This window comes from Ctenopharyngodon idella, chromosome 9, assembly GCF_019924925.1.
Source record: "Ctenopharyngodon idella isolate HZGC_01 chromosome 9, HZGC01, whole genome shotgun sequence".
Lineage (NCBI taxonomy): Eukaryota > Metazoa > Chordata > Actinopteri > Cypriniformes > Xenocyprididae > Ctenopharyngodon > Ctenopharyngodon idella.
Window position 1 is genome coordinate 26200195 of NC_067228.1, and position 20652 is coordinate 26220846.

The 20652-nt window shown below is 41.8% G+C and overlaps 1 protein-coding gene across 1 annotated transcript; it reads right to left on the bottom strand.

Annotated features, from left to right (window-relative positions):
• Nucleotides 1-2054: 2054 nt before the first annotated feature.
• irs2b (insulin receptor substrate 2b) lies at nt 2055-20356 on the bottom strand. Its single transcript, XM_051904893.1, has 2 exons — nt 15450-20356; nt 2055-4263 (listed from the first exon to the last, which is right to left on the bottom strand). The coding sequence occupies exons 1-2, from the start codon at nt 18628-18630 to the stop codon at nt 4259-4261; spliced, it is 3186 nt and encodes a 1061-aa protein (XP_051760853.1). The 5' UTR covers nt 18631-20356; the 3' UTR covers nt 2055-4258.
• Nucleotides 20357-20652: the final 296 nt, after the last annotated feature.

A 20652-nucleotide genomic window follows, 5' to 3' on the forward strand; every position in this document is an offset into this window, starting at 1 on the left:
ATGTTTTTTTGTATAAAAATAATTAACACAGTGCCACAGTATTTATAGTAAACACTGTCAGTTCTCCTTCATCAAGTCTGGGCATCCATTTCCCCGTCTACAGGGTAATTTCAATCACCCATTACCTTTTATTATTTAATAAGATCAATTAGCGTGCTTAATTGGTCCAAACGAGCTATTTGTAGCTGACGAGGACTGTGACGGATGATGGGATTTTCAGCACATTGAGGGAAGCTGTTTCTCACAGGGACTCTCTCACAGCTCAGGGTGTCATCATTCACTCCCTCTCTCACTCGTGTGAATCTGGTTTGCCCAGTTGAGGCTTGGTTGACAGTTTCCAGAAGACAATCCATTTACCTCTAAAGTTCTGAGGCAGACATTTGTGAGAAAATATATTCATAGTTTTCACTCCTATGGAGACCGGGAGGGCAAAACATCCATAGAACTGCAGCACAGGCCTGTCAATTTTCCATCTGTTTCAAGCCATAAATATTTAGACCACCTCTGAAAACAAGTAAAACAAAAATATGTGAACAAAATACAAGTTTTGGGCACTTGTGATGCATACACAGCATCTGCTGCTGTATTTTATTCACTAAAAACAGTGGGACATTCTAAAACGCTCAATGTGAAAAACACTTACAGTGCCTTAATGTACTAAAACAGTGATGTTAAATAAGGCGTTGTCTTTAAAATGGTTTTCTATGGAAAAACTGCTTTGTGTTTATATTCTGAATTCATCTGCTGGCCTATACATATGCATCATCAATAAGGTGTATACTGAATTTGGTTATTTAAAGGGTTAGTTCACCCAAAAATGAAATTTCTGTCATTAAGTACTCACCCTCATGTCGTTCCACATCCGTAAGACCTTCGTTCATCTTCTGAACACAAATTAAGATATTTTTTGATGAAATCCGAGGGTATCTGATCCACACATAGGCAGCAACGTCATTGCATCTTTTGACGTCCAGAAAGGTAGTTGAAAACATGGTTAAAATAGTCCATGTGACTACAGTGGTTCAACCGTAATGTTATGAAGCGACGAGAATACTTTTTGTGCGCAAAAACAAAACAAAAATAACAACTTTATTCAACAATTTGAACAGTTGTCATACGTAGTGAACTCAGGCTTCCACCAACTCAGTATTGGCCGAAGCTGAACACATGAGCAGCACGATGCACGCATGTGATGCTGACACAGGATCCGGCCAATAATGAGCCAGCATTTGGACATAAACAAGGAAGACATGAGGGTGAGTACTTAATGACAGAAAAATTCATTTTTGGGTGAACTAACCACTTAATATTACTGTCTTACATCTGTAATAAATACAAACCTGGTAAAAATAACTGGTGGGCAATGAAGGCCTTCCTATAAGACTGTGATGTCACTTGAAAATTATGAATTCACACAAACTGAAGTGAAAAAGGTTGAGATCCACTGGTCTAATCAGTCAGGACATGCTGACTGAACATATCAAGGAGTCCTGACACAGAAAGCCGGCCTGTCTCAGCTCAGCGTGATCCCAGGAACCTTTGCATCTGCTGAGGCGGCACAGTACAGCAGGCAGGCCAGAGGGAAGGATCCCAGACCTGTTTATTTTGATCCTTTTGTCACCCACCGCCAAACCCCCACCCTGTTGGCACTGACCAGACTGTCCAATTCCATCTTACTCCTAGACTTAATTACCATTTTAATTAGCAGGGGCTTGAGAATTAATAATCCTTCATCATATGGCTTTGGGCGTGAAAATTTATAATCTCTTTAGTCAGTTATGTATTCTGGGTCAGGCAGCAGATCAGACTGCGGCTATTATGAGTGTCTTCATGAACTCAGGCTGCTTGTTTAGTCTGCGTTTAATTAAGCACACAGACTCCTTGAAAGTTACATCTCTTAAGTGTTCAGAGTGTTAGTGTGTGACGTGTCTGGAAAGTTGCTCAGATGATGAATGAAGACATCTGCTGTCTGGCTGAGCCAGGTTGTTCTCAGGAAATCACACAAGTAGTGTCATTTGTAAGCTATGAAAGAGACATGAGCAGAGACTCTGAGCTTCTTAAATAATGTTACTTTTTTATTGCATGTGGCTATTCAGAATCAATACAGTTTCTAAAGCAATGCTAATTACATCAAGTTTAAATTATCATTTCTAAGTAGCATCACAATGCAAAGTATATGAAGTATATACAATGGAAGACACAGGAAAAAAAAAAAAACTCGCTTAGGCATTAAAATATTCAATATTTCCATACTGTGAAACAGCACTCGCAAAAGAACGCTGCTGAAATTACTGTTAGGATTCAATAGCAAAGAAGAAGAAGAAGAAGAAGAAAAACACTTTTCCATTTAAAGTTGGCAGAAAAAAATTTGTACAGCAAAAAACTTTCTTATGGTTTTAAATATATTAACACAGTATTTATACATTTGGTTCCTTTCTGTAAACTAATCTTTTAAAAAATGTAAATATTGCATATGCCATTTGTGATTTTGTACCTACTTTTGTAATATCAAGTATTATTCAAAGAATTATTTTTTTTCTTTCTTTCTTTTATATCATAGCATTATCAAATATCGTTGAAGTGGCATTTATCGTACAGTGTACATACTTTTACAAACATACTGAAGAATTAGAAAAGAAAAGCGCCAGGCCCAAAGTTCAGCCTTTGGCATGTACCTTCATTAGTGCTTTAGTTGTCTGGGGGGAAATTCATTCAAACACGTACCGTATATATATACAAAAACAAATAAGTTATAATCTTTAACTTAAAAATGTCAGTTGCAATCACTTTATACATTATGTACAGCTTTCTAGGCAAACGTTTTCATATACTTAAGTCAAGTTGTGTGTGTTGTACTTTATTTCGTGTCGATCTGAACAACTCTGCCTCGGTATATCAGTCTGTTTGTGGATGTTTAGGCCGTGCGTTTCGTCTCCTGCGGAGATCTCCAGAATACTCTACATTCAAAAGTGTCTTGTGTTACAATCTAGGGAGTTTGTAAGTGCAAGACAAAGCATTGGTTCTGACGAGTCTATCCCTGTCCGACAGTAGGGAGCAGCATTATTGGTGTCAGGCCTTCTGAGACGTCCCTGAATCTATCACTCTCTCAAAGGGGGGGTGGATGTAAGGCAAAGGGAAGCCTGTGTACTCAGAGCAGTGAGAGAGGGCAAGTCAGCAGAGGCTTCTGGGTTGTTAAGGTTTAAAGACACTGTGCTAGCATGCCTAGGCTTGGAGAGGTGCTCCTCTCTCAGACCTGAGGCGCACGACATCATTCATCTAGCGTACCGTAAGGGTTCATGTGTTAATCGCGTGTGGCTTCGTTCCAAACTAATAACTCTATGGAAGCCTGCTTTGCATATGTGCGGGATTGCGGGCAGGCGGCCACCCGTCCGGTCCTCTACCAGCTCACTCAGATAAATATTATTATATTAAAATCCTTTAAATATCTGTGTAGAATGCAAAATAACATTAATAGATCTTTGATTGCAGCGCAAGACCTTCTTCCGCTGCAGTACAAGACATTCAGTTATGATCTTTGATACTCTTGTGAGTGTATGCAGGTCCTCCAGGAAACACTGTTTGACAGTACAGTCAGTAAGGCTTTGGATTGGTGTTTTACGAAAACATTCACTTGTAAAAATAAATTAATTTCTCAATATATATTTTTTTTGTAAGTCATAACCTGGCTCGTTCTGAGGTAGGGTTTTCAAGTGACTGATTTCGAATTGTTGAGTAAATTTCTAAAATGCCACCTCTGTGCAGTGTTGCAACCACCCGTGAGCGCACACGCACTCACACCGCCACGTGGGGAAATAAATAAGTGACTTGTGCGACAGGTGTATGCGTGCGTGTGCAGATCAGATGTTTGGTTCACAGGTTTTAGGGGGTTGAGGGACACTGGCCACTCGAAGTCCAGAGCTCGTAACAAAACCAGTGGAAAAAGGTCCGTAACACAAAAATTGAGCGTCCAGAGGGAAGAGATTGTAGCGAGTAACAGATGGACAGGAAGTCCCGCCTCTGTGTCTGTGAGTTATCGTCATGCCTCGCACTGGGGTCAAGTGTCTGTGTTGCCGTGACGACGGCCATTCGAATGCATTTGGGAGGTCAAAGATCAGCGGAGGGCTGAAGCAGCAGCAGCAGCAACGTGGTCCATCTGTCCACACGAGCTCCTCCTCTCCTCCTCTCATCCCTTGCTCTCGACGTGAACAACTGAGACTCAGAAGAGGTGAAGGAGCCTTAATGAGGAGACTGGCTCTGTTTAGTCTGCAATAAACAAGAGAGAGAGAGAGAGAGAAAGAAGCACATTAATGTGATGTCTATAAATATCCAGACAGAGAAGGAAAGCACCAAACCAATAAAACTCGATGTTCCCTGAGATCAACACGACCACGCTGCCGTCACAAACACAACAGCCTTTTATGGGCATTCACTAATGTTTCAGCATTTTTCTGAAATACTATCATATTCCTCTGTGCTTTGTCTGGAAAATCTTCCCTATTCACTGAGCGGTGTGTGTTTTTCCATTACCGTCCGCATGTGATTTATACATGAGGAATGAAACTGGCTAGTGGGGGATAAAAGGTTACACACTCTCTCTCTCATTCCCGCTGATGTTCTTGTTCTCTCCTTTACCAAGTAAGGAATGTGCGCTCTTTCGCTACAAGCAACAGAAGTGGCAGGTGCTCAGAGACAGACGAGGGAAACACTCGCTGACATTTAGCACTATGCAGCTGACGGAAAGAGCACAAGAATGGCCATACACTGACACACAACACAGCCTTAGATGTTCAGCAATAGCCATGCTATTTTAATATGAAGTGTAATTTACTAAACAGGGCTAAGTGCAAAATGGGTAAGACATAATTTTTGTGGCATTAAATAATTGTGCAAATGCCAGTAAATGAAATTCTACAAATCAAATTAAATATTCTCCTCCCATAAATATTGCATCTGAAAGGGAAACTCTTACAAATGCATATGCAATAAGGTCAGCCGCACAAATAGCTGTGTCCACGCCTTTTCAGTGCTAATTTTTCATTGAGCATCTTTAGTTTAGTTTAGTTTAGTTCCTTTATTTGTCTTTGGCTTCACAATACACCATACACAAGGACACCAACACATAAAAAAGATTAAAAATTAAAACAATGTCATTACCATGCGTTCATATACAAAGCATACATAGTAAATCTGTAATTTACTAATTTACAGTCTTTAGTAAATCTAATAATGTCAATTTAAACCCAATTTTTTAAAGGGGACCTATTATTCCACTTTTCTCAAGATATTACTAAGTATCTGGTGTCACCAGAATGTGTCTGTGAAGTTGCAGCTCAAAATACCCCACAGATCATTTATTATAGCTTATCAAATTTGCCCCTATTTGGGTGTGAACAAAAACACACCATTTTTGTGTGTGTCCCTTTAAATGCAAATGAGCTGCTGCTCCCGGCCCCCTTTCCAGAAAAGGGCGGAGCTTTAACAGCTCGTGCTTCGGTTGCTCAACAACAACAAAGCTGGAGAATCTCACGCAGCCAAAATGAGGATTGTCAGTAACGGTGTTCAGCCTTACATTGTTCAAACCGGAGTCGGACACTGATGGAGACACTCAGGAAGAAGTTACAGCTGTTAGAATACATCTGGATGTTTCTGAATGGTTAGTAGATAAATTTATGTAGTTGCTGTGGAGTTGATTCAGCTCATCGCCTAGCATGTGCCGTCATGCTAATGTTAATGTTAATCCAGCATTGAATCGACTTTCGTTTGTGAAACAGTCCGGCGTAAAATGACGGCAAGGCAACAACGCTCTACTACAACAACTCTTCCTCTTCTCTAAAGCAGCCCAACATGGCCTCCAACAGCAACATTACACACTAACTAAAGTTAAAAAAAGTTAAATCATAATCAAGGACCCCTTTAATTTTGGAAATACCTGGTTGACTATACACTATGATGCTTGATATTTTTCTCTTACAGTATAAATGGGTGTTTATAGATGCCAAGCAATTTTAGAAAGATGGTCCCTGGCAAGATTATATTTTGGCTTTAAAACCAAAAGCATTCTTGTGTTCATAAACAGCTAAATGCAGAACAATCAAATGCAGGTTCATCCTGTTTAACTGTAAACATATAGCGAGATATTTTGTGTGCAACAAAAATATAAAAATCAGCACAGATGGAGCAAGAATGCATCCTGTGTGAATGGTCTCATAAAAGAGCACAAAAATGACACATCAGTTTTACGTTTAAAATGTAAACATTACAGTGTCATTTAACAATTTCCTTCTCTCGCTGGTGTTCTGTTTACAAGGCTAGATCGCTATCCTGACCTCTCACCCGCTGTACTTGTTTGTGAGGTTTCATTTGCATGTAGGCCTCACACTGGGCGGAAGTCTCTGCTAACACAAACCCTTTCGTGGGTCAGTCCGTGCGCTAGCGCCGCCCCCCCCCCCCAGCCCCCCCTCCCCTCCAATCTCCTCCTCCTGCTTTTCATCCGCCTAGAACAAGAGCTGTTTTCATAGAGCAAGACTCGCTCTCACACACACTTAACAAACCCTTAATTCACAGCCATCGGCTATATTGCACACCATAATCGCTCCCATTATCTGGACTGCCCGCGCACATTCCGAACACTTCCGCATGTGAGCTTGATATCACAACATCCACTCTGACAAGGATGGAAGTAATTCCCATGAACGTCAGTAGGGTTGCATTCTCTCACGGAGAGCTGGGTAAAGTCAGGGAGGAGGGGCCAGCGAGAGGTCAAGCACTTTCACGGTCGTAAAGTGCCTCATCTTTTCCTGCTCTTTGATACCTCCCTCTGTGTGGTATTACGAGGTATTACTCTTCCAGTTAAGTGCTGACAGATCTGTTGATCTCATGGCCAACTAGTGAACACAGAGAAAGAGAAAGGGGAGTAGGTACTTTCCTGTTGTTCTTTTAATTATACCGACTGTGGGAAAAACAGCAGAAAACATGTTTACGCTGCTGTCTCACCCTGATGGTAAAAAAAAAAAAATCCCACAGCCAAACACCAATGACAAACCTTCATCTGCAACAGTAAAAATAACATCAATGGCTACTCGGGTCAAGTGTTTTTTTCAACAACAACAAAAAAAAAACTTAATGGAAAGCCTTAAAAAACTATATACTATAAGTCAGCAGAAGTTGAAACGACTCCTCAAACAAGAAAAAAATATGGGATTGGACTTGATTTTTTCCATTGGGAATCGATTGGATCATTGGATCGTTATGATTTGCTATTGCTTTGATGTCATGTGAGTGACAGGTTGATCCCGCCCTCACGCTAGTAAACACGTCATCAGAGAAGAGAAGAGATGTTGATTATGAGGGAACAATAAATTTATAATAATAATAATAATAATAATAATGTACATGGATAAATCATTTAAAACTGCAATATTCCGTACAAAAAATAAGAATTGTCAATTTTGATTTCATGGTGACTTTAAAGTCCCAAGATTATCCTTTTACTCTAAAAAGACCTCTGCAAAAATGTCTGATTCACAAACAAATGACTCTTATGAGCCGATTCTTTTTTAGTAAATCAAAATCATACATCAAAACCAGTGTAGTAGTCCGATTCACAAATGACTGATTCTTATCAGCTGATATTTTTAATGAATCAAAAACAACAATTTTGAAGAAAACTCTACAAAGTTTGGCCCAATTGAGGCTGCTATGTGTGTCCAGCTTTATTTCACCATTAACCGGATAATGACATTATATGACCTGACCTACTTTACCGTCACCACACTGCTGAGTGCTTCAAAGACACCACCTCTTAAACAAAGACGCTGTATTGACTACAGAAACATTAGCGTAACTTCATACATGACAGCGCAGTGGAAACCTTGATGTGAACTTGAGCTTGGCTGCTCGTACACAGACTCTCAGAAATACCATGTTGGGTGGTCTGATTTCGTCATGTGTATAAATAGACTCAAAACAGACAGAGATCTCTTTTCCCCTCTCACTGATTCTCACATTCACACTGATGCCACAGATCCGGAGTCATGTAGTGTATGTGTATGTGTGGAAGTTAGAAGGCAGCTTGAATTTCACAGAGCTAATTAAGCAAGAGGAAGCTTGGCAATTCCATGGATGTCCCATTCCGATCCGGAAAGGCAGAAAAAACAGCGCCAATGAATGAGGGGGAAAGAAAAAGCAATGAGGTCATGGGACAAGCACTCAACAGAGACGGAGACAGATGGATGAGCAGAGGGAGGAACTTTATATATTTTATCTGTCAAATGCTGACCTGGACTGACTTCTGTGTCCTGCACTGCTATACAGTAATCTACAGCGCCACATACAAAATAAATTATTTTATGTGTGCCAAGAAATTAGCTGCCAAGGCAACATTTCCAAAAATTTAATAATTTTAAACATTACCAAAAACATAATTATTTAGGAAACGCTGCTTCTTATCAATAAATATAAATCAATAAATACCGAAGCTAATGGTAAATATGCTCAAATTCAAATGGAGACCAGAAGTGAGAGGTCATGCTGGACCCTCTGACCCCAAATTCCCTCCCCCATCTCTCTCCCTCTTGTATTGTCTCTCAGAGTAATCACTCAATCTAAAGTCTTCAGATCCGAGCTAAGTGCAACATATTGCTTCCCAAACATTCTGACGGTGTTAAAACTGTGGTTCCTGTGCCTGTGTGAGAAATCAGCACAGGTATTTAAAGCAGCTGTAATCTGGACCATGCTGGTTTAAGTCAACAGCCTGTGAACCCGCTGCCCCCATCTACAAAAAAATGTCCCCTCTCCACACACACACACACACACATTTGTCCTGCGACTCATTTTTTATTTATTTCACACAGGTTAAATTTAGCTCCCCTGCAGCCGAGCCAGGAACTGTCTGGTGTTCTCACACACACATATGACATACAACTGTTTCTCTCTCTCTCTCACACACACACACACACACACACACACACACACGGCATATTTACAGTAGATAGAAAATCAGCTGAGTGACTGACTGTACTGTAAACAGGTGCTAGTGTTACAAATTTATTTATCTATGCTAGTCTCATATATCATAGAAGGGGAGTATCAGTTTTTACCCGTGGGGTAGAAATAACAATGTTTCTGTTCACTCAGTAGGATCTTCCAATGTTACTCCCTTTAGGGATGTTCACACTGTCAGCGATTTGTAGCAATTCAGTGAAAGTTTGAGGTAGCAGGAGTGACGTACATGGGTACACAAAATGAAAATTTAAGGGATTCACTCCCTCAAATAAATGTAGCAGTCTCTCTCACAAAACATTACAATGTTTGTGGACTACTGTACAAGTACCTGCTAGTGATTGCATTAAACGTGCCCATACGGTTTTATGATATATCAGGATAATGAAAATGCACTAAGGCACTTCAAAATACTTAAAATATTTAAAATACTTTTCCATCAACTGGTTAAAATGTACAACAGTGCGTCAAAAATGCACATGCACTTTAAACAAGATGGGATGAGTAAAAATGCACATTTGTTCTCTGACAGTAGATGGCGTTTATGGAACAGTAAAAAATGCAGGCTGCACTACTTTCTGTTTCTGAACAATATTTAAATATTTCAAACAGGCATTGTTTCAAACATTTCAAACATTTATTTTGATTCTTTATTACTGTTTATCACTTTATAGTTCTTTTACATTTTATTCTGTTTGAAACATCTGTTTATTGTTAACTGCTCTTTTTGTTAAAAAAATGTACGTTTTGTAATTCAACGCCATGATAATACTGTAGACTATACCGTGATAAAAAACCTCAGCAACTGACCCTTCGCCAGGAGTTTGATTGACAGGCGATCTAACCAATCATAATGCCAAATCCGCCATTTTGTCCGACAAAGCAGTCAGGAGTTAGCAGATTAACGTAGGTGGACTTGAACTTATATATAAAAAAAAAAGTGTACTGACGTCTTTCCGCGATTTAAACAACATTCCTTATGATGTTCATTCATGTTTATTTGATGCTATAAATTCACTAGTACAGAAAGAGATGATCGGTTCACGAGCCGCTTGAACTGAGGCGCTACAGCGATCTGTCACGAGACATTAAAGAGCCACAAAACAGTATTTATTGTTTAAATTTCTTTAAATATTACTAAATTTGAAATTTGAGACTTTGTGTCATATCAAAAGTAACCTGCTCTGTCTTGTCTGTCGACACGTTGTCAGTGTCCTCTTTGCTCCGCAAAGTATTTTTCACTGCGTGAGAACATGATGTGTGGCGAGAGATCGGCATGGCTTGTCGGACGTAGCAACAGTAACTAAAGGGGCGGGTCTTTGCGAATGGTCAATTATCGTGATGTGAAAATTTGATACCATCACATTATTTTATTTCATTAAACCATTAACCAACTGCTAGGCCACAGCTTAACAAACAATCTTTTTTTTTTTTTTAAGATTCATAATAAATTACGTTAATATATCAAAAAATATATAATATTTGTTTCTGACTAATAATGCCAAAGGTGAAACAAACAAACAAACAAACAAGCTCTCACTGACAGCTCTCGGCTCAATATGAAATTGTTAACTGTAGCCTAACTTTACAGTGCCGGAGACTCAGACAGTCTGGACATCATCAGCTATGGAATAAAAAGGCAGGGCAGAAGGTTACACTGTATGCGTGGTGTGATGATCTTCATGTGTAAATGTCACGGTCTAATCTCATAACACTACAGCCAACTAAGCCAACAGAGCTCAGCGGTCATATGGAAATAAACTCTAGTCCATGAATAAGAAAGTGTGTGCATAAGGGTGTGTGAGCTCAGCAGATCTCACAGTCATCCTCCTTTAAAACAAATCCAAAAAGCAGCAGCAAAGATAATATCCAAGGAGATATTTGAATTCATTTGATGACAGTAAAGCATCACTACATATTCTGCTCCACACATACCACACATTTAGATGACTTAGCTCAGCAGGGAAGAAAAGGAGCATTCATTCAGAATCAGGCCACATGCCATGCAATTATTCCCACACATGGCACGTGCTCTTAAAAAGGGTCCTATGCAGATTTCAAATTATATTTTCCAGCCACATCCCACTCTTTGCCACACACACACACACACACACACACACACACACACACACAAAAAGGGGATGTTAAATTTACAGGATGTTAACATATAGCATTAACATATGTTAAATGTTATATACTTAACACACACACAGAAAGTGATGAATGTACTATGTGTGTTAGTGTGTGAGTGTGTGTGTGTGTGTGTGTGTGTATGAGAGAGAGGTCTCAAAAGTGTTGTCCAGATTTGATCTGAGAAAGTGTAAGTCAAGGACAGAGGGACAGAAATTAATTTTCTCTTTTCTATAGATACATACTAACCTATATACTATAGTTTGTGTGCCCATATAGATTTGGCTTGCTCTATTCAGAGAGGATATTCTACTCGAGTTCCAATTGCCCCCTTATAACAGGTAAAATTGTACAAAAAGGAGGGGAAGGGGAGGAGGAGGAGGGATGCCAGAAGAACTAACAACGGGAAGAGGTAAGATGCTGGTTTTTATACCTTGGAATTAATTGGAAGATTAGATGGGTGTACTCCTCCCGAAATTACGTTTAATAACTTCACTTATTATTTCATTCTATTGATTTTGGGTGAAATATAACCCTTGGGTGAAATATAAAGGTTTTGTGAAATTCAGCTGTGTGTCGTTTACTTGGTCACCAAACAAAGCTGCTCAACAATGTCTAATCGGTGGCAGCATGTAATCCGCCTTCTCTGTGCTGCTAAAAAAGTGGGGAGCAGTGAGAGCGTTTCACAGAACATCTTGAATGAGTTTAACACTACAGAATCTGCAACAATAGTAGATACAACAACAACAGACTAAGAGGTGAAAGAGGACATGAAGAGAGAGGGGATGGGAACGCACAGTGATGATTGGTGATAGACAGAAAGGATGAAATGAAAACAATCCCTCAAATATAAAAAAAAATAATCAGAGGAGATATAAAACAAAAAGTTGTATGATGTAAGAGAGAAAGATAGTATGCCAATAGACTAGGATTCAAAGGAATAGGTGTGTGTTGTGGTGGGGGATGGTCGTCTGAGCCTGTTCTCTAGAAATAAAAGCAGGCAAATTGATAGACACAATCTCTCTTTCACTAATGTACTTTTCAATTAAGTCTATCAAAACAGGAAGGGGCGGGACTTGATATGTCTGTAACAAAAGAGAGATTTCACTTTTATTTCAAGCTTGTGCCAACTGTTTTCACTGGTTTTTTGACTGTATCTCCCCATATCTCTCTAGGCTGTTGTGTGGGGCAGCAGATGGTCGCTAATCATTAGTGTATTGTCAGGGCTCTGATGGGCCTGATAACCACTGTGCACTGCTTGGAATGGCAGGTGCACGACCCTGGCCCCCACCATCTGCTAGCCCCGCCCCTCACACACTATTCTCAGGAGGGAGGATTCTCTGGAAGCCCCTCGCAGACACACACAGAGCTCTCTGAGATGTGCTAATGGTAAATTTTTAATAAGACAGTGTTTACTCTCTCCTCTAGTGCTATTATGAAGAGAGAAATGGAAAGAATCCAATCTAAGGAAATAAAAGGTATAGCCGAAAGCTTCAATGCCCTCTTTACGCCCTACTCCTCAAGCACAGAGCTGATCTCTATAGCCCTCTATGTCCAAGGCCAGGTCAGAGGGGACCATTTTGATTTACAACACACTGCTGGAGTATTTTGGTGTTCACTGACTGAACGCTGAAATAAAAATGACAGAGCGTGACAAAAACCAATCAGTCCATAAACAAACATCCTGCACACTATGTAAATATGTAGTTATGTTTGTCAAAGTATGTGCCTGCTTGCTTCCCATTCACAAATGTACTATTCAAATCAGTGTGTAAAAGTGACGGGAGGAGGGACGGAGTGGAATGTGGCATTACAGACGCTGGCGTAGTAAACAGAGCGCAGCCTATCCGTGCTCTCATCTCTGCTCAATGAGTCCCGTACTGGTGCAAGTTCCTATCAGGAAGACTATCAGGCCATTCTACACAAATAGGAGTTCTGTGTTCTGTCTCTGTGGCTCATCTTTTGTTTTGGTGGAATGTCGTCTGTGACCAATCACAGGGCTGGATGGTTGAGCTCTAGCGAGTGTGTGCCGATGTTTCTGCGAGTTTTCTTTGTGGTCTCCTCCCACTGTTCTAGGGCTTCCGTGGCCTGCGGCTACGTCTTTCTGCTCCGTCCTCTTGTGGAGGTAAACAGAGAACTGCAGAAACACCTGCTCCGCCAGCACAAACACTCACACACCCTAGAGATCGTAATTGAGTCTATTTGCCTTATATGGTGCGTGTGTGTGTTGTTTTAAGAGGCTTCTGCTTCTAGACTCTTTTGTGAAGAGTCATTCATCAGACAAGTCGCTCTGTCCTTTAAATGCAATCCTTCACCTTGACTATTGTCAGTGCAAGAGTCTCACTAAAGTGTTTAGCTCATACTCCTTTTTAACACTTATACAACCTTCACACAATCCCACTTAACAATAACAACAACAATACGTCCTATCTTACTACTCGTTTCAGTGTGTAACTTCCACGTGAGTCTATATCTGTCTATCAGCCTACATGTTTATCTCTGTGCTACACAAACAACTTTGTTTTTCAAGTCATGCTGAAAAACAAAAGGTGGGTCGTTCCTTTAAAGAAACCTGGCAGGTTGGAAAAACAAGCCAGCATTAACCTTTCTGAACGACCTTTGCACACGTCCTGCATTCCAGCCTTGAAACCCTCCACCTGAAACTGATAAACAACTGACTCACTTGTTTTTATCTGGGCTACTGTTCACTTAAGTATGAAACAATGACTAATTTTGGTTCAGAGAATGAGTCGAAGTTTGATGCAAATATTGGGAATGTTTCTTCTTTCGCTAAATTATTGACATTCGGATATGATCTCTCTCTTTCATATTTACATCCTCTCAAACTGACCGCATCCCACAGAGTCATCCTCACACTACTGACAAAGTGATCATTTCAGCAGGGAGCTCCAGTAGGAATGAATAAAAACTCTAACTGAGCTGTTTTCATCCCAAACACTCCTGCAGGCACGGATGAAAAGATCAGTCACTGAGAATAAAAACTGCGCCACAGCTTTTAAGGGGAGACACTACAGGCAAAAACACTGTTTTTTCAGGCACCTGTCAATTTTGAGATTTTGCACTTTTTGGCTTTTCATAAAGTGTTTTTTCAGGCTGGTGGAAAGAAAACATCCAAAATACATTTTTAAGTGTATATCTTATAGCACTTTATCTATTTGCGTCTATAGATTTCAATTACAGTAAATATCTTTAAAGGCCGTTTTCTCAAAATGAGTTTTTTCTCCTGCTCTGAGTCCGAAATCTCCACTTCAGCAGAACTTATATACACCAAACTTTAGAGTTTTATTCCTATCTATATTCTGAAGGCTTTTACAGAGGGATTTGTTGATATATCATTCCTATCCTGAGTTATAGGTCCTTTTACTCAAAAAAAACATGGCGAAAATAGATTTTTTAAGGCTATTGTCAGTATTCTCTAATTTACTAAAGCACAAAATAAGATATCCAGAATCCCCTCTGTAAAAGCCCTTTCATTTAACATGTCAACAAATAGAACCAAGAATTTTAAACCTGGACCTTTCCAATTTCCAGATTTTGTTTTTGGAAATGTATGCAAATTAGCATATATTTAAGTATATAAGGCCTCATTTGCATATTAAAACATAAATTTATTCAAAACTTGTAATACATTTTTTTCTTATGTTTATGCCAGTAATAAACTGGAGAAGTTTCACAGTGATATCTTCTAATTTAAAAAAAATCCCTATTCACCTGTAGTGTCTCGCCTTAAAGAGGCATTTCCATCATTCTGACACCCAAGTTGCTCAATTAGCTCTCTCACACAAGAGGGAAATTTGTCATGTGGCATGCTAATCTGGTGCACAAGTAATATGCAGTTGTTATTTTAGCAAAAATATATTGTCATGTCATATTGTAGTGAGTTAGCCTACCACGGCTGAATCATTATAAATCAACATTTCAGAGCATATAATTTAAAAAAAAAAAATTATGGTAACACTTGAACTACATGAACTAAGAATTAACAACACTTCAACAGCATTTATTAATCTTAGTTTATGTTAATTTCAGCATTTACTAATACATTAAAATCAGCTGTTGTATTTGTTAACATTAGTTAATGCACCTTGAAGTAACATGAACAAACAATGAACAGCTAGATTTTACATTAACAAAGATTAATAAATACTGTAACAAATGTACTTCTCATTGATGAGACCTTATTGTACCAAAGTGTTGCCAAAATAATAACATGAATAACATGAGTGAATAAACATTAACTAATGAAGGTAGTGAGCTTGCATTTCACCAGTTATCTCTTTTATGAATTCACAGCTTACCTTTCACTGTTGTTGCCGTCTCCTTGAACCCAAGGCTGGCATACGGACTGGCATGTATTCCATTGATGCCCTCTTTACAGCAGCTGGCAGCTTTGAACCGGACAAGTGAATCACAGCTGCTAAGTCCTCCATCCATCAAGTTTAAGGCAATGTAGTTAAGTCCATTCTGAAAGCCAGCCGATGTCTCCCTGCACATGGGACTGTTGTACTCTTCGTCCGATCCTTCGCTGTTCCTCACAGAAACAGACACGTTCTCCACAGAGGCTGAACCGTGCCGCCTGGCGTCGTGCGCGAAGGAGGGAAAAACTGGTGTTACGGTGGTGGTTGAGGAGAATGTCTCTGAACTGTGCCGCCTGCGTCCCTGGGGGTCGGCACGAATCACTTTGGCACCCCGGTCGGGATCTACTAAGGCCAAAGTGGTACCACGCAGTAGAAATGCTGCCTCAACGGCAGGCACTCCCACGGTCTCATCCACAGTCAGCCTCTGCATGCAGGAGGATGGGCTGATGGTCTGCCCACCTTCTGAGGGCTGCGAGACAGGCTGCGGAGGGGAAGCGGGCACACCAAACGTCATCTCTGTGTAATCGTCTTTAGCTTTATCAACTGGGCCCACTGGTGCCACCTGTGCTGTGAGATGGTACCTCTTGCCTTCCTCCTCTTCTTCAGGATGGGCGGGGCAGGACGTGAGCTCTGGCAGGGGCTCTAAACCATTAGACGGAGCGGCATTTTCAGATTTGGGTGACTGAGAACTCACATCTATGTTCATGTAATCAGAGAGGGGGGATGTCCTCTGATCGCCAGACGATCCAAGGGATGAGGCTGGGCTCTCGGAGGAAGCAACGGAGGGTGGAGTGCAACTTTCAGCAACATGTCCAAAGTCTATGTTTATGTACTCACCAGGGCTTTTTGGCTCAGAGGGAAGGGGATGCTCGTTCATACTGGGTAACATTCGGAGCGTGTCCAGGGAGAGGCGGGTGGGCCGGCTTATCCTGTGCAGGAGTATGAGGCTATCTGTGCGGCTTTGTCTTAAAGGAGATGGGGCAGGGGGGGAGGCTGTTTTTACAGACTCCTCTATTATCCTGTGACTCTGAGGATTCATGACAACATACTGATCATTGTCTGCATCCTTTAGCGTCTGCTTGGGCTTATGACAGTGGGGCAAAGAGTTAAACACGTGAAGCTGTCTGAGACATGGAGACTCAGGGCTAAGGTAGTAGTCTGGTGGTGTGACTGAATCAACAGGGGACATGTTGAGGTACTCACCATTAGTCAGTTTCCCATCCGAGCTGTCGATGGAGAATTTAGAGCCGCAGAGCATCCTCATGTAGCCGCTGTCATCCAGAGAACAACTGCTGGGGGAATTGGTTCTGTAACCATTAGCTATAGTGAGGGGGTGCGTCCTGGGGTTGATTATCTGCTTTGGAGCCGAAACGCACATTGGGCTCATAGGCATGTAGTTGTCAGTCTTCCCCCCTTGCGGTGCCACACCTGGTGTCATTGGCATGTAGCCATCGTCGCCCAGATTGCCGCTGGAACTTTTCAGTAACGATCCGATTTCAATGTCTCCATAATCCTCGGGGTACGTGATCTTTGGGGATGCGGTGTGAGAGCTGCGCCCCGAATGGCCTCCAGTTGTGTAAGTGGCTCTCATGAGCGTGTATTCATCCAGTGAAGCAGAGGATACTTGTGATGGCACCCTCTTCTGGTAAGGCATGGTGAGGGAGTGTGTCCTCTTTCTGTAGGCTTTCTCCAGATCTCCTACGCTCTCCTGGATGCTTCGCCGTCCACAGCTGTTCGGCCTTTCCATGATCATGTATCCATACAGGTTGCTGCCCTCCTGTGAGGGGGGCGTGTCAGCTAGCGACTCAGGTGTGTTGCTTCGGTTTGCTGCTAAAAGGTGCCGTATGTCACCTGGGCTGGAGCCGCACTCGTCGCAGGAGATGAAGCCAGCGTCGCTGGGGGAGCCTGAAATGGAGGCGGTGCAACTGGAGGAGCGAGGGCCACTTTCTATGTTACTGCTGCAGGACAGGCTGACAGGGCTGGCAGCTGAGGGAGGGGAGTGAGACACAGGCATGCACATGGATTTACTATGCTGCAGGGTTGATGACTCAAATGTTCTGCATGGGCGAGCTGTCACTGTGTTAGAGCGGCTCAAATGCGTCCTGTTCGCGCCTGGGCTGATGGGGCTGCCTATGGTACCGTCACCCTCGCTTGCAGTGCGGATCCTACAGGACGTCAGTTTTGTCACGGGAGACGTCGCTGCCATGCTGTCGGTGCGCGAGCGCCGTTGCAGCCCGGTCTGACTCGGCGGGAGGTTGTTAAAGTGCCGCCTTGTGGGCACAGATATGGGGTTGGTACCCGAGGACTGGCTTTTGCTGCGCGGGCGGAACTCTGACATCTCTTTCATTGCTTTCATCGCCTCTAAAATGGTCTCGTGAATGTTTTGCGCCACCACCGAGTCGTCCGCCTGCATCCACAACTCGCCGGGTCCGATCGACGCGGACCGGCCCACCTCAATGAAGAAAAAACTGTCTGAGTGTCCGCATCGGCGGATGTTCATCAGCTGTAAAATCACCGACGCCACCTCCGTGTTGAGTTTCACGAAGCTGATGGTCCGGCTGGATAAACACAGCCTGTAAACGCCCGTTAAGTTTCTGCTCTGTCCGAGTCCTTTAGATTTCAAATTGACCTGCCAAACCTCCTTATAAGTAGCGGTGACGGGCGTTATCACGCCGTAGTTCGCCTCATCAAAGCCGACGAGAGATGACGCCGAATTAGAAGCGGAGCCGTCGCTCACTTTCCCCTCATTCATTAAATCCGTTAAGACGGTGTACCAGTCCTCCTGTTCCTGTTCGTTTTCGGCAGCCACGGCAAAATACTCGTCCTTGGTGTAAAGGGCGATCAGGTGTTTGTGTTTGGCATCGGCTCTCTTGTTGATGTTCAGGCACGAGTCCAAATGTATAACCCGTTTAGCAGTCGACTTGTTTTTCCATTTCTTCTCGCTCTCGTAATACTCCAGCCGGGCGCGAGAGCCCTCGCTCGGCTCCCTCAGCACGAAAAAGCGCTTGTGTCCGTGCTTCTGTTTCCTCAGATATCCGCACTTCTTAACGTGGTTGTTGTTCTTCATTGTCATATTTGAAATCAGCTGTCCTTCTGTCGGCGGCGGACTCGCCATTCTCATATGCTCTGAAGAAAAACTCTCACTTTTCCTCAACTTGTGCTGTCAGTCAGATATAATCCTTTCAGACTCTCTTCTGTACCCGGCGCGGAGTGCGCGTTCGCTGCGAGGAGCGGTTTAACAGTAAATAACACATATCGCTAAGTGACTGGAGTGAAGAGGAAAAACAACATGTGACGTCCTACACATCCAGCTTTGGTTACAAAAAAATAGAAAGAAAAAAATACGCACACACACAGAACTAGGCGGTGCAACCTTCGGGGGAAGGCGTACCTGCCAACCCGCCCCTTTTAACAGCTCATTGGGCTCATTGGTGGAAGTATCTGATTGACAGCAGAGAGCACCAATCCCCTTCTACTCTGTTTCGCCGCTCCGCCCCCACTAGAACATCCAAGGTGTCTGAGAATTGTCAGAGGATCGCAACCCACTGAGCGTGCTGGTTGGATAGCCGCTCTGAGTTTTATATTTTACTCAAATACGGAATAAAATGACTGTGAATAGTCTATGATTTCAATATTCTTGGTTCCTTTTGTGGAACTACTGGGGTGGTTAAAACAACCAGTAAGTACTGACTATGGGGCGCAAGTTTTTCGGCAGTCTGTTCGTTATTTAGAGAGTTTATAGTGTTTGCTTATGATTTTGTAAAGTCATCGATAAGCTATCGAATGCGTTTTAGCTCATACATCTATATAGAATGACAATATTAGCCTACTGTGAAGTTCACTGTGTTATAGTGTAATTTATTTAGCCTGTTATGTGCGAATGTTGTGTTTTTCAAATGAGCTTTAAACCCATTTGCACACAAACATAGGCTACTCCTTATCTTAATTACGTTACTGTTAGTATTATTTTGTGTATTTTATTATTAGAGATCAACCCAGATCACGTCAGTAAGCATCATCTCGATTCTCCTCTGACGCATCATAAAATTCATATGCATTGCGCTTGACCATACTCATATTGCCTATATTTGGCTACTATTTCGTTCTATACACTACGACTTGACCTCGTTATATTGACGCATTCGGTTCGAGGCGAATCATTTAGCTGTGAGACTATAAAAAAAAACTGAAAGTTTGCGGAGCATCCTCGTTATGTAACGCAACCAGTGCTTTATATGTACAGAGTCTGAATGCGTCTTGTGTTACGCGACTGCCTCTAGCGTCCCCGGGTATGTGTGTATGTGTTTTTGCCCTGTGTTTGCCTTCCACTAGACGATTCTTTCCGGTCATTGCCTTTACTTCTCACTCCTCCTTTACAGTGTAATGTACAACACCCCACCTACGCTGCACGGGACGGGAGCGACGCGTCAAAACAAAACGCTGCCGATATAATGAATGAAACTACACTGTATGCGAACGACAAATGTAGATTATAATGCGAGCGTTGTAGAAGGATTGTTTCTCACTCCATAGGCCTATTTATAGTATAAATGAAGCATTTCAACCCCGAACAGTAAAATGTCAGCGCAACTGTGTCAGTATGTTCTGTGGAAACAGCACTGCATCAGTTCTGCTCTAGTTTTTGGTGGGTAGGCTATCAGTGATGACGCTGCGATGCAGGGTCTGCTGAGGATTGAGTACGTCAGCGACTGACTATTTACTATATTTCATTTCATTTCATTTCATTTTCTTTTTTTTCCATCCTTTTATGCAGGAATTTCTGTCTGCTTTGAGTGAAATGTTTTGATATAGGCTGCGTTGTGCTCTTTCATGCTGAAAAGTGAAAATGGGTGGAGTATATATATAAAATTATCTTGTCCAGTCTTCTGCAGATCATTAAAGGAAACCTTATGCACAGTTTGTTTGTGTCATCTAATTTAACCCACAGTTGTCATCTTATAAATGGTCTCATGTGCACGGCCTTGAAAAAGTCCCACAGGGATTGAAGACCTTTCCTTCCTCACATGTTCAGAGAAAACCGTTTTTGCTGTCTCAGCTTTCTAAATCGCCTCCTTATTTAGTGGCAAGGTCAATTATACAGAGCTGTGAATGGGTCAATCAGGGTTACAATTCACTGATTTTA